This window comes from Protopterus annectens, chromosome 5.part0 (assembly GCF_019279795.1).
Source record: "Protopterus annectens isolate FY-2018-M chromosome 5.part0, PAN1.0, whole genome shotgun sequence".
Lineage (NCBI taxonomy): Eukaryota > Metazoa > Chordata > Ceratodontiformes > Protopteridae > Protopterus > Protopterus annectens.
In genome coordinates, this window is record NC_056735.1 from 1,384,939,963 (window position 1) to 1,384,954,186 (window position 14,224).

A 14,224-nucleotide genomic window follows, 5' to 3' on the forward strand; every position below is an offset into this window, starting at 1 on the left:
TAGAAAACTTCCCTTTTTGGGAAATGTATTTAATTTATCCTTCATATTAATTATAACCAAAAAAGATATATTATGGACATGTGCCATATTCCTCAGGTAAAAAAATAAATAAATAAAGAAATTATATACTCATTGTAAGACATCAGATTTCTGTTGCCCCGGATTGCTTAATAGGTTCATAGATTCATAGGTGTTAACTAGGCTAATGACCACAAGGGCCTTTTTAAGTCTAGCCATGCATCCCAATTCTCTGACAAGTTCTGATAGCCTTGATAAGTGTAAGCAGGGGCTAGGAAGATTAAACATTTACAAGGAGGGGCCTAGGAGATGAACCATTTACAGGCTGCCTGTGCCCATTAGAGACATAGGTGCCAAACCAGGGCTGAATTTCCTGTTTCCCATCCAATTGTCCAAGTTACACTTGAATTGGATTAGGGAGGAACTCTGCTTTGCATGGATGGGGAGCCTGTTCCAGAGATGGGGTAGTCTCTGTCATAGATACCTGTGTCTTCCGAAGGTCCTGTTTATATCATAGACAAGGTTTAAGTCATTAGAACAAGTAATTCTAGTGCTGTTTGTTTTTTGGATATGCAGAAGGTCCATCAGAGTGGGGTCTGAGAATGCCTTATATGCCAGGGATAGATCTCCCCCTCAATAATAGGTTATTGTAGTGAGTAGCATATAATATAATAGCAGCAGATATAAATGTCACAGCAGCATATTCAAATGGTATATAGCAGCATAATATATCAAATAACTGAAAGCACAAAAGTAATTTAACAACAATATGTGAACAAGTCCTATACTAGACTCCAATTGACTTTTCTGTCCTCAACATACATATTATATTACTCCAGTTCAGTAACTTCCCTCTGGTAACTGTATCCACCCCCTTAACCTTTATTCCCAGGCCTTGTTTTACAGTGGCCTGACAGTGCCTAACTGTCTATTCTTTATCTAGCATTCCATTGCAAGTACACATTTGCAAGTACACATATCTTCTCCATTGAGAAAGGACCATTCTATAGCTTTCCCTTGAGAACTGTTATTTCTGCATATATCATGCTTAGCCAGAAAGATTATCTTTTCCCTTTTACTGAACTATCTTTCCCATGAAACTGTATGCATGAATGAAGACACAAGCCTGACTCTGTTTTCAGGCCTGTTCTACTGTATTTGTTCTGCTTTATGCCTAACAACTGCTTTTAAGTAAAAAGCCTCAGTCTAACACTCATCCTTAATGGTAACCATGTATAACATGCAACTTGATAGACTGTAACTGTGAAATGTGAAGTGGACACACACACAGACACACACAGACACACACACACACACACACACACACACACACACACACACACACACACACACACACACACACACATGCTGTAACTGTGAAATGTGAAGTGGACACGCGCACACACACACACACACACACACACACACACACACACACACACACACACACACACACACACACACACACACTCAATGCACAGGCATTCAGTTGCACATAAAATGCTGTACTGTTTTCTCTACTTCACTCCATTGCCAATCAGTATTACTGGGCTTAGAGTGGAAACTAAGAATTGAAGCTCTTTGCTTTCCAGCATATCTGCTATCCTTTTATATCCTAAGTTTCATTCTGCACCCCCCCATTTCAGCTTGTAAGTTCTTATTTTTCTTCTAATTGTCATTCTAACAAATCAGAAAGTGGTAGTTTTACTTTTTGTGTTACTCCCTTTGCTGACATTTCCACTTCTGTCTTATTTTCTTCTCTGCATTTTACTTCCCCATATCATTCCCCATACTTCGGCTAGCCTACAGCATTTCCTGCATAAGAATTATTCAGTAGTAACTGCTGAACTCCATAAAACTGAGCAGTTTCATTTGACTGATTTCTTTCTTGGAAGACTTTTGACCTTTGGATGTTGCTATTAGAATGCTTTGCTAATGTACAGTAATGTTTCAGTTTGATTCCTTGTCATGTATGTAGTTCTGGCAAATGTAAAGTGTCTATGTATTAATTATAAACTACTTATTAATTGCTCAGTGTATATCTCATCTACTGTGTATTTTGGTACAAAGTGTCATATGTTCATAGGTTCATAGGTATGTACGAGGCTAATGGCCCTAGAGCCTTTACAAGCCTAGTCCATAGGATTACCCTGGCATTGTGCCACCCGACCTTAGTTCCCACTGCCTCTATTGAGTAGAGCCACTGCAGTGATCCCCGGGGTGAATTTTTTATTTCCCATCCACTCATCAAGATTTCTCTTGAAGAGGCCCGGTGAGGTGCTCTGCTTGGCATGTGGGAAGTCTATTTCATAGCATGGGCAGTCTCTGGGTTATGAACCTGTCCCTCCAACATGTTCTGTTGATTGTGGTAATGAGGTTGAGGTCTCTGGAGCATGTGGTGTGGAGGGATTGGGATTTCTTTAGATGTAGCATTTCTAACAGGGCTGGCAATTTTTTTCTTCTCTTATACTAAGTATTGTCATGTACTGTCATTGATCGTCTACCTGTATGCTTAGTATTAAATTATCCTGAAACAAATTTGTGGCTTGAGGTATGGCTAAAAATTGCCCTTAGACAATGTCATTTACTTGCTGCTTAATAATTTAATAAGTTGTTGTTGTAGTTTGTCTTTCGGCTTTTCCCGGTAAGGGGTCGCCACAGCGGAACTCTGGTCCACTAATGATTGGCAGTAGATTTTTACGAAACGCCAAGGTGCCAGCTCAATGCCCAACCGTCAACGAAGGCACGTCCATTTACGCACGCATGTCTTTTGAATGCTACCCAACCACGGGGAGGACATGTAGACTCCACACAGAAGGCACTCCCAAGCCCAGCCGAGAATCGAACGGGAGAACCTCTTGCTGTGAGGTAACAACACTACCGCTGTACCACCGTGGCATAGCTTAATAATTTAATAAGTAAAACTCTAAAATAAATTTGTAGTATGCATTATTTGGCAAGATTTGGGAGAATTTATTCAAGGAAACTTTTATAGTTTGTATACCTAGTCTTCTATCACTCAGACTCTGTATATTCAGATGACAGAATATAACAAATGGAAATTAAAATGCAGTGCCCGGAAACATACATTATAAAAGCAGAATTCTGTAACCATTTTTGTGATTACACACTGCTGTGCATGATCAGCCATCAAGGATCGCTGCAGGTATTATACTGCTCTAAATTATGGTCACCAACTCCAGCTTTTTTACTGAGGATTTTGTTTAATGTATGCAAGCTGTAAGAATGCGTATTCTGTAATGAATATATATCAATGGGAATCTGTATACATTCTGTTTTAACCTTTTATATCTCTAAATGAGTAAAGGAGTGAGAAAGCAATGGACTCCACTTATTAATACATTGCACTGTATTACATATGATTATCAGAATTTCAGTTATTGTTAGATTTGTTTGAATTGTAGTATCTTGGTTTCTGTTTATAAGAGGACCTTAATGAAAATTATATTAAGTTAAATTAGGTAGCCCTTTTGAAAAGTACAATTACAAAGAAAAAATTAAGCTGAATATGGAGATATAAATGCATTATTCTAGTCCCATATATTGTTCTGTGGTACATTTTTTGCATGACTTTCTTTGCAATTTTCAACAGAGACCTGGAACATGTGACTCAGTGATATCAAACAGAGAGAGCCTAATGTCACAATGTGGTACAAGCAACACAGTGCGACTTCCAAGGTACCAGTAAAAGAGCTAATATTTTGTTATTATTTATCTTTATCTTTATTTTGTCTTTCAAAATATGTAAGACAGCTTAGAAATGAATATAGTTATGAAACATACAGATAGCATCTTCGAAGCAGAACTATGTATAGTCAACATATAGATCACTGTTGTAGTAGCATAAGCTATTTAGGCCCTACCCACTAGTGATAGGCCAACTTTCAAAGCTTTGTGTGACTTCCATGTTCTCTAACCATCTGGAGCTCAGGAGGAGCTCCATTAAAAAAAAAGAAAAAGAAAAAATCATTTAGAGCACAAATATCTTCAGAGCTTTTTTTGCTGCTGTAGAGCACTCATACAGTGGGCCCAGTGGAACTGTTGGTCTGTTAGTGGTCCCTCAAGATTGGGCAGAGAAGTCTGTAGTTGGGAAAAATGTTACACTAAAAGCATTTTTTAGAGGAAAACTTGTCTTTTTCTGTCTAAAGTTTTGTTTTTAGCTATGAAGCTTATTGTTTTAGGACTTTTATCTAATTTTTAAGGGAGTATGATGTAAATTCTTATGTGAACGTTTTGTGTGAAAAAGATTATTTTTTGACTAAAATGTTAGTCAGGTTTTGTGTACCTGTGTCTTTGGGCAGGACTCTGTACCTGTGGAGGAGTGACAGTGGTTTACTAACCTCAGAACCACTTGTTCTCTACCTTATGTTTTACCACTTCATCTAGGCTCTGCTATCTAATTTAAAGGTCTTTTTCTCAAAATGACCAATGAATCATGTACACCTGTAGTTTTAGCTTCCTTTGACCACAAAAAAAGTAACTTGTGTGCGAGTCTTAGTTGGCAGGCCGGCTCCTGTTTGGCCTCAGCCACTACTGGGTGACTCTGCTGTGGTCACTTATTATTCCTTACGGCACACATATTTGCCTCCAAAACTGGGAGAAAGACGCATCTATGCAGCTGTAAGAATGTCCTAGTCAAGCAAGGAAGAACCACTTTTGTCATTCTCCGGAGAAAGGACAGGTAGCAGTTCTTCTGTTAGCCGGGATAGGCTATCTGTATTACGGAGTCATGTGCCTTCTATGAATCAGTCATTTTCCAGGGAGATTGCCAGGGAGAGGGAATATAGCGAGAAAACATTCCAGTCCCCTGTTTCTATGGACAAGGAAGATTTACTGAGATTTGCTAAGGAGCACATTAGTACTTTTTCCTTGGCTTCTTGCTGTTCTGATAAGAATAAGGAAAAATATTTGTTCATTCATTAAATCATTGCTGCAACAGCCTTAGCTATATGGGTCATATGACTTAGGATATAAAAGCCAGACAGTCTTATAGAGCCTTGAGCTACCTTCCAGAGACACCCAGACTGCTAATGGCTTGAGCTCCTGAGGGTGCAAATCAGCAGGCTGGGTGTCAAAACTTAGGTACTTTCTTGCTGCCTGAAGAGTACTCCTCTTGTTAGTTTCAGAGGATGGGCAATTGACTAGTGATCTTTTTTTGGCTGGGCACACAAGTTCCCTTCAGGGAAAACCTTCCACAATGATTATTTCACTTTGAAAATTATTGCCGTTTTTCACAAGAATGGTATTTTAGTTTTGGTTCAGTGTTTTTCAGACTGTCTTGAGAATGGCTTGCCTGACAGACATTTTATCTTCTATTTTCAACTTTTACCAATTTTGCTTAATTGGGGCAGCTTATGTGAAAACATTTGTGTTTATTAGTTTGGATTTATTATTTGTGGGTAATGATTAGTGCATGATTGGAGTGTCATTGTATACTTTGCTTGAAAATACGACTTTTGAAAACTTACTTGTTACCAACTATTACTAGCTTTGCTTATCACAATTCAGGCTTCTTCTCTGACAAGCCATGGAACAGCATACTGTCCAAATGGTTCCACCCTCCTCCAGACCCAAGAAGAAGAAATTAAATAAAGAGCCCTTGCCTGTGCAGCTGCCTCATTCTGTGCTTCAGCAGCTGGTGGGTAACTGTTGTGGCTTTTATTGGTTCGCCAGACCATTCACTTTTGAACACAAGACCATCTGGTGTTGTCCCTTCAGCCACTATGGACAAGAAGGTCAGACATGTCATCTGTGGATGTTCAGGTGCCCTTGGTGGGCATGGAAGATCCACTCTTGTCAGTCTCAGAAAAGGGAGCAGGGAGTGCTTCTCTGCATGGCCGAGCTAAGACACCTGTTTCCCAAGGTGAAGCTCCATCCAGGAGTTGGTCTCCTTCTAAGGATTTTCCTAGGAAAAAGAAACAAAATTGTAGATCAGTGTATATATTGCACCTAGTCAGCCACTGTAGGCAGAGACCGTGCGCATAAATGTTATGGAGCATCTGCGAGATCAGGTCCATTTTGTATAGTCATTCATTGTGAGTGTTAGCGTGAATGGAGATGCACATGTGAGTATGTTAGAAGTAATGAGTCAGTCAGTAAGCATATGAATTTCAAAGTATATGTTCCAGTTACAGCTCCTGATGTGTTTATGTATAATAAATAACTTGAACCCATCCAGTGCCTCAGTGTCTCATTTGAATACACGAGACTTGTGACAAAAAATTATCTTCTGTAAGCTCTGTTTTTCTAGAAAAGGAAGATTTTATTGGATTGGCTCAGGTTTTATTGCATGTATTAAATCCTTCAAATTCTGACTTGATTTTATTTAATAGCAATGAAAGAGTTTCCTCATTTTCTAATGATTCCCTGTTTGATGAACAGGGAATGGACTGCGAAAGTGTATCCTCTGTTGTTTCTGCTCAAGTACCAGATTCTGGTTCTGAAGAAAGTGTTTCATCAGAAGCTCCTAGAGAAATTTTCTTTTACTGAAACTATTTCCAGAATGATTATAATGTTTAGGTGGGAACAGAATGATATTCCAGCCTCTTTGAAAAAAATACAGTGATTTATTACAAGTTATTATAAGTTGATTTCCTCTACCAGCTGTTTTCCTCCAGTTTTACCAGCTTCAGAAGATATTTTTCTTAATCCCTGCAATATGCCTGATAGTCAACCTGCAGCCCCTAAAAAGGTAGATAGACTTTATAAAGTTCCTAAGTCTTATAACTATTTGTTTTCTCTATCCCAGATCTTATCCTGCTGTTTCCATCATAAATCCTTGGGAAGCAAAACAATGTAGTTAATGCTAATTCTTCTCTTTCTGACAAGGATGTAAAAGCCTTTGACATATTTGAGAAAATAATTTATTCTTTTGACACTTTTTTTCTTTTAGAATTCTCAACAGCCAAGCTCACAAGTTAAAATTTTTGTTGGTATCTTGTGATGTAGTAAACCTCCAGACACTGGACCCAGCCCAGTTTGGTTTCATCAAGGGCAGATCATGCCTACTCAACCTGGTGGACTTCTTGGAGAAGGTCACCAAAGCAATGGATGAGGGCAAAATTGTTCACACTGCCTATCTTTATCTGCTCAAGGCATTTGACACAATACCCTACTCGGGCATTGTTGACAAACTCAACAGGTTAGGTACAAACTGGTATGTCACCTGGTAGATAGCCACCTGACTCACAGACAGGATCCAGGAAGTTAGAATTGGGAAATCCACCTCTACAAAGAGGTCAGTCACAAGTGGAGTCCCTCAGAGATCAGTCCTTGGACCACTCCTTTTTGGCATTTACTTATCTGAAGTCAAGGCCAATGTCAGTGGTCTCTGGCTGACTAGATTTGCAGATGATTGCAAATTAGGAGCTGTCATTGAATCCCACACTGACACAAATGTTCTCCAGTAAGGACTGACACAGACAAACAACTGGTGCCAGAGCCATGGACTAAAACTAAATGCAAAGAAATGCATAATAGTATCTTTCAGGAAGTCATCCACCCATGGTAACTATCATATCGACAGCACACCCCTTAGAGTTTATCCAGTAGTCAGGGACTTATGGACACACATAGATAGTAATCTGGCCATTAACCATCATGTGTCTACAGTTGTAAGGAAATCATTCTATGTTTTGCAATCTATTCTATGTTGCACAACTTATAAATAAATGTATGGCATCTAAGTCCAAGGAAGTCATTGTTCCACTGTTTTCGGCATTCATCAGACCTATCATTGAGTACAATGCTACCTTTGGTATGTACCTAACCAGGCATATCCAACAACTGGAATGTCCATAGAGATTTCTCAGTAAAAGAATACAAGGCTTAAGTAAAATATCCTATGAAGACCACCTCAAGGCTCTATCCCTGTATTCTGTCTCCTGCAGGCTTTTGAGGGGAGATTTATGGCTGACATACAGAACTTTGTCAGACCCCACTCTGATGGACCTCTTGCATATCCACAAAACAAACAGCAATAGAATTATCCATTCTAAAGACTTAAACCTTGCCTGTGATATAAATAGGACCTGCTGGAGAGACAGGTCCGTATCCCAGAGATTACCCTGTCTCTGTAACAGGCTCCCCATCCATGTGATGCAAAGTCTTCTCTAACCCAATTCAAGTGTAACCTGGACAATTGGACGGGGAACAGGAAATTCATCCCTGGTTTGGCACCTATGTCTCTAATGGACACAGGCAGCCTGTAAATGGTTCATCTCCCAGGCCCTAGCTTGTAACTGTTTCATCTCCCAAGCCCCTGCTTACACTTATCAAGGGTATCAGAACTTGTCAGAGATTTGGGATGCATGGCTAGGCTTAAAAAGCCCCCTGTGGTTGTTAGCCTAGTAAACACTTATGAACCTGTGAACCTATGAACTTATATGTGGAACATTATTGCCAGTTTTCCGTCTTCAGATAACAAGTTCTCTCTGAATGTTTTAATTGCTTCTGTTTCCCATGTAACCAGTCTTTCTCTTCATAACTTTACCAGTCTAAAATAAATACATTTATTTTTTAACAGAGACTATTTTCTTCATAACTTTATCAGTCTAAAATAAATATGATATTACTTTTTAATAGAGACTATCAGATGACACTGATGTACCCAGATATAATATTTATACAGTGACTAAACAGTGTTAAGTATTATTGAACATTATTCTAGATGTGAATATAAGTTGTCAACAAAATAGAACATATAATCTTTAAGACATTTCCCTAGTGCTGAAATCTTGAAATAATCATATCTCAAGCAAGAAGAATAAAATGTACAAAAGAACATATCAAAACAATATTCAGTCCAGTCAATTTATATGTGTAAAGTAGCTTATGTTACAGAGTGCCAAAGCTGTACTTAGCCTTGCTCCCATGGCTTAGATAGACTATGCCCTGACTATGACCAAGACAACCCATGTTTGACTCATAGCATAGCTCCAGCAAGTGGTGTGAATAGGTTTAAGCAGTTGACACCCACTTTTCCATCTCATGCGGAGGGTGGCAACGCTGGCCTTCTGCATTAGCAGTATCTGCTGGAGAACAGACGTACCTGCAGTAGTAATGGATCTAGCAATGCTTGCATTGTATAAACAAAAGACTTCATGTGCATTCCCTGAGTGGCAGCAATTGTGAAGCTCACACCACCACTTCAGGGATTGTGTTAAAATGGTCTAACTGACTAAATGACAAGTCTACTCTCTACTATCAGACTCTCGCCTCTAAGGAGCATAAGGTTGTCAGATGAGATCTGGAACTCTCCAGAACTTTCATGCAGTGTGACAAGAGTTTGATACCCCTGTACTATTCACAGTTGTGAATGTCCCCTTTGTTCTTGTACACTAGCACTAGAATGCTTATTTTCTAGTAATCTGGGATATGCCTTTCTCTCCATACTCCCAACCCTTAATGGCTTCCCAAGGAATAACACCAGAAGGACTGTAAACAGCTGACAGTTGGTCTAAGGGCTCCAACAAGCCACAGTAGAGTTATCTGTTGAGGGCTGGATAAGAGAGGATGTCCAAGATGGCGCTGAAGAACCTTCTCTAAAAACGTTCCTTTTATTGAAGACTGAAAGAGGGATTCTGATAATGAGGAGGTTGATTTAGACAATGCATTTTACGTCTCTTCTCCTGAAAATTAGGAGTCAGAATCTGAAGAAAGTATTTCTTCAGATTCCCTTGTAGAGGAATTGTCTTTCTCTGATGTTATTGGAAAGATGAATGGTATGTTTAAATGGAAGCATAAGGAGATCTCTGAAACTCATTAGAGTACTATGACCTATTGCATGTTAAAATCTTCAAACCAATGGCTATACTTCTAGTTATTGGAAAACTTGAGCATGCTTTTAATTCAGGCAGTATTTGTCTTCATAGCCAACCTCCTGCTCCTAGGAAATCGGGTAAAATATATAAGGCTCATCATTCTCATTGGGTGCCTTTTCCGTAACCCCACGGCTGACTCTTCTATAATTTCATTATCAAAGACAACTGGCACTAAACAGCTAGCTGCTTCTAATCCAGTTCATTTTGACAGTGATGGCAGAACATTTGACATAGTTGAGAAAAAGGTTTACACCTCTTCAGCCTTAGCATTTAGAGCTGTCAGATGTCAGGCATCCTTCACTGACATGAAGAAGATTGTTGCTGATTTACCTAGTTCAGAAGCTAAATCCTGTTTGCTTTCTTTGCTTTTCTCAGTCACTCTAGGTGTTCATCATATTGATCACTCCTGCAGTAGCCTTAGTTATATGGGTAATATCCTGCACCAGATATAACAGCTGGTCAACTTCTAAATCTTCAATGGCACCTTCCACTCACCCAAACTGTTGTTCAGCTCAAGCTGAGATGAAGAAACAGTGGTTTGAGTGTTAAGAAGAGAGCTGTTGTGGCCATTCAAGAACTGACAGTTGGCTAATGCTTTCCATTGTTGGACAGATAAGTTCTGTTCAGGGGAAAAAGCTTCTACATTTTACTTTTATGCCAGAAAGTGAACGTTTTTGTGAAATTATTAATTTTAAGCTTGGAAAATTATTTTTTTTATTGGCTGTCACTTGACATTTAATAACTTTTAACTAGGAGAGTTACTTTTTAGTTGTGTGGAAAAAAGTTGTTAAAACTGATTTTTATTTTACTGTGTTTTGTGGTAGAACAAATGTAACATTTTTGCTATTTATCTCTTTTACAAAATACTGCTGCCAGACTTCCCTGAGAATCTGGTATCTGTTGTGGCTTTAACATGGAAAAACTCAATGGTTTCTTGGTTCTTTCTTCTATCAGCCATCAAAAGTAAAAAAGAAAATAAATAATAAACAGCCATTGTCACCAAACCAGGCAACTAAAATGTCTCAGCCTTGACTCTGCTGTGGCCATTTCTATTTTGTCAGGTCATTCTTCTTTTTCCTTGGATTCCTCTGGTGTAGTCTGTACAACCTACATAGACTGGAAGATAATCATGTCCCCTGTGACTTTTAGAGTACCCTTCATGAGCAAAGAAGAACTGCTTTTGTCAGTTCTGAGAGAAGGCATAGAGAAATCAACTTTGCCTAGCCAGACTGAATTGACAGTCCCTAAGAGATGTTGCCTGTCAGAAGTGGGCCTGCTTCTTCAGAAATTCCTGTCAAAAAGAAGCAAAAACCTAGACATATGTCTTCCCCTGTTGCAGTTACTTTTGACAGATGTTATTTGTTGAGCTTAGTTCAGGGTTTAGATCAGGTTCTTGACCCTTAGATGTCAGCTGTTTCTGGCTAGAGATAAAGAAGTTCTTCATTTTCTGACAAAGTTCAAGATTTTCAACCACAAAATGATTGTGAAAGTACAAATTCTGTTTTTTTTTCTCCTCAGGTTTCTGATTCTGATTCTGAGTAAAGTGTAGCTTATGCCAGTTCCTTTGAAGGATTCTCTTTTTCTGAAACTATTTATAGAATGAATCAGTTGTTTCAGTGGGAATATAATGGTATTCCACTGTCTCTGAAGAAGTATTATGATTTATTGCAAATGAATCTTCCTAAACCTATGCCAGTCCCTCCTGCTCTTTTAGCATTGGAGAATGTATTTATTAAATAATGTAATTCTGCATCTCCCTCCCTCTCTCAGTTGGAATGAAAGCTGTGAAGGGCTTAATGTCCAAACCACTCCTTCTTCAGTTCAGCTTAAGCTGAATAATGGATGTTCATAGTGCATACAGCTGCAGTCATAACAGATGGGGTTATCCTGCCGTCAGGCGGGTCCTTGGTTGGCCGAATTCCAAAGTCTAGGTCCGGCGTCGGTTGTCGTCACTTCTTCCCTGACGTCAGTGCGGCAGGGGTACAAAAGAGGCAGCCAATGCCATTTTCTTCAGTCTTTCTTGCCACAAGGTGCCCGAAGCAGAAGCAGTTCGCAAGTGCCGGTTGGCCAGCTCCTGAGATTTACGTAATTATTTCAGCCGAAGTCTTCTTGAAAGCTAAGTACCCTGTTGGGGAAACTTTTCTTGCCTCAGACCGATGTCAGACAAAGTTAATAATTGCATTTCATGTGGGAAGCAAATACCGCATAAGGATTTCCACTCTTTCTGTATACCTTGCTTAGGCCCAGACCACGACGTCTTGGCCTGCCGTTTTTGTGCTAGATTCAACAAACGCACTATTAAGCGTCGGGCGGAGTTTGCCCTTCACTTTTTTGGCAAAAAAATTAATTATATTATGTCGTTGGATACTCCGACTCCAGTTTTGAGCAAAAAACGCAAGGATAAGGACCGACATACGAGGTCCGCACCACCTACTGAAACCACACTAAGGCCGACTACCAGTTCTCCGGTACTCAGCGAAGCACCGACGCAGCCCCTGAGTACCGATGACAATGCATTACTGGTGTCTTCAGTACCCGAGGTTGCAGGCTCCTTGGCCCCCATTCCTACTACAGATACAGATGCCACTCCTGGTGGGGAAACTCAGAATTTAGACAGGCCTGCCATTTCTCAAGGGGTCTTCAGGCCTTCCTCCTTCCCTATTAAGGTCTTCACTAAATCTAAAACAGCCATGAAAACCAAAAAACATGTTCCTCAGATCCCCTCTGAAGGCACCATGCCTATAAAACAGATGCTTAAAATGGCTGAGGATTTGATTACTCTTATCAAGGGTTCTCAACCCCCCTCTGACAAAAGGCCCAGATTAGAGGAAGACTACCCTTCCTCAGATCAAGCTTCTATTACCTCAGAACTATCTGAGGACCAGCATTATGCCTATTCTCCTTTCGAAGATTCTGATGCAGAGGAGTCTATTCCCTTGGTCTCCCCCCCTGAAGACTTCTCTTTTGGGGAAACCCTGCATACATTGAGGGAACACTTTCACTGGGAAGGCCAAGATTACTCAGATTCCAAGAAAAGGCTCAGGGAAATTCTTCTGCTCCCCCAGCATAGGCCTCTGGCTATCCCTCCTGTTTTAGATATATTGGATGATGTGTACACAGAAGTCAGCCTTAATCCTGATTCTTTGCCTCCAGCTCCTGTTAAACCAGACAGGTATTACCGGGTTCCTGATTCTCACCAGTTCCTATATAAAAGCTATACTGCTGACCCAGAAACTATTTCACAGGGTCCCAAGGGAATTCTACTGCTAAAAACCCATTACCTTCAGAGAGAGATTCCAGAGCTTTAGAAAGGTGGGGGAAAAAGGTGTACACCTCGGCCACTTTAACCATGAGGGCATTAAACTGTCAGTCCCATATGTTAAAGTATCAACAGTTTTTGATATCTCAGCTGAAAAGCAAGATGACACAACCAGAACAACCAGATTTAAAAGAGTTGCAGGATTTGTTGCATGGTGCAGAGCAAGTGGGTAAACATACCTTGCAGTGTGGTTTTGATGCTTTAGAGGCCTCATGTAGAGCTGCTGTTACGGGGTCTGTTATACGTAGGCATGCTTGGCTCAAAGAGCAAACCTTACCAGATCATGTCAAAGCTAAATTATTAGATGCACCTCTTCAAAAAGATGTATTGTTTGGTGTTAAAGCTGAGGAGGTGCTAAAGAAAATGGAGGAAAAAGCGAAATCAATGCAAACAGTGAAGGGTTTCCTGCAGGTACAGCCTCCACGTTTCAGCAGAAACTGGCCTTCAAAAAATTGGTCCTTTCCAGCCACGGACAGACCTCAAAGGGGCAGATACAGGCATCCAAGGGGCAGAGGGCAATCTCAAGGATCTTTCAGAGCCAGACAGTGGCAAGCACCAACCCCAAGAGGTGGAGAAGACAGATCACAGTCTTTTAGAAAACAGACACAATGACTTCCCCCTACACCTGCCAAGCAAAGCTTTAATGGTAGCACATTTGGGTGGAAAACTGACATTATTCTCAAAAAATTGGCATATTGTTACAAGAGACAAATGGATTCTGGACATTATAGACAGAGGCTACAGGTTCCACTTTCACACCCTTCCAAAAATGAGAGGCATGCCAAACCTGCCACAAAATCAAAGGGCAGAGGCACAAAAACAAATTTCAGCTCTCATGGACATGAAAGCAATTCAAGAGGTACCTGCAAAAGAACACGGTCAAGGGTTTTATTCCAGACTATTCCTGGTACCAAGGAAAGACAAAGATTGGAGACCTATCTTAGACCTATCCATCCTAAACACATACCTACAGGTGCCAAAATTCAAGATGCTCACATTACAGCAGCTTTTTCCCATGCTGGGCAAGGAGTCTTGGCTGGTAACA

General features: G+C 40.1%; 1 protein-coding gene across 1 annotated transcript in view; it reads left to right on the plus strand.

The window, feature by feature from the left end:
- The window catches only part of CCDC81 (coiled-coil domain containing 81), a 1,631,012-nt gene that overhangs the window by 541,992 nt on the left and 1,074,796 nt on the right, over positions 1–14,224 (plus strand). The window contains exon 5 of the mRNA XM_044071201.1: positions 3,632–3,717. Within this exon, the coding sequence (XP_043927136.1) occupies positions 3,632–3,717 (86 nt within the window). The remainder of the gene's footprint in view (positions 1–3,631; positions 3,718–14,224) is intronic.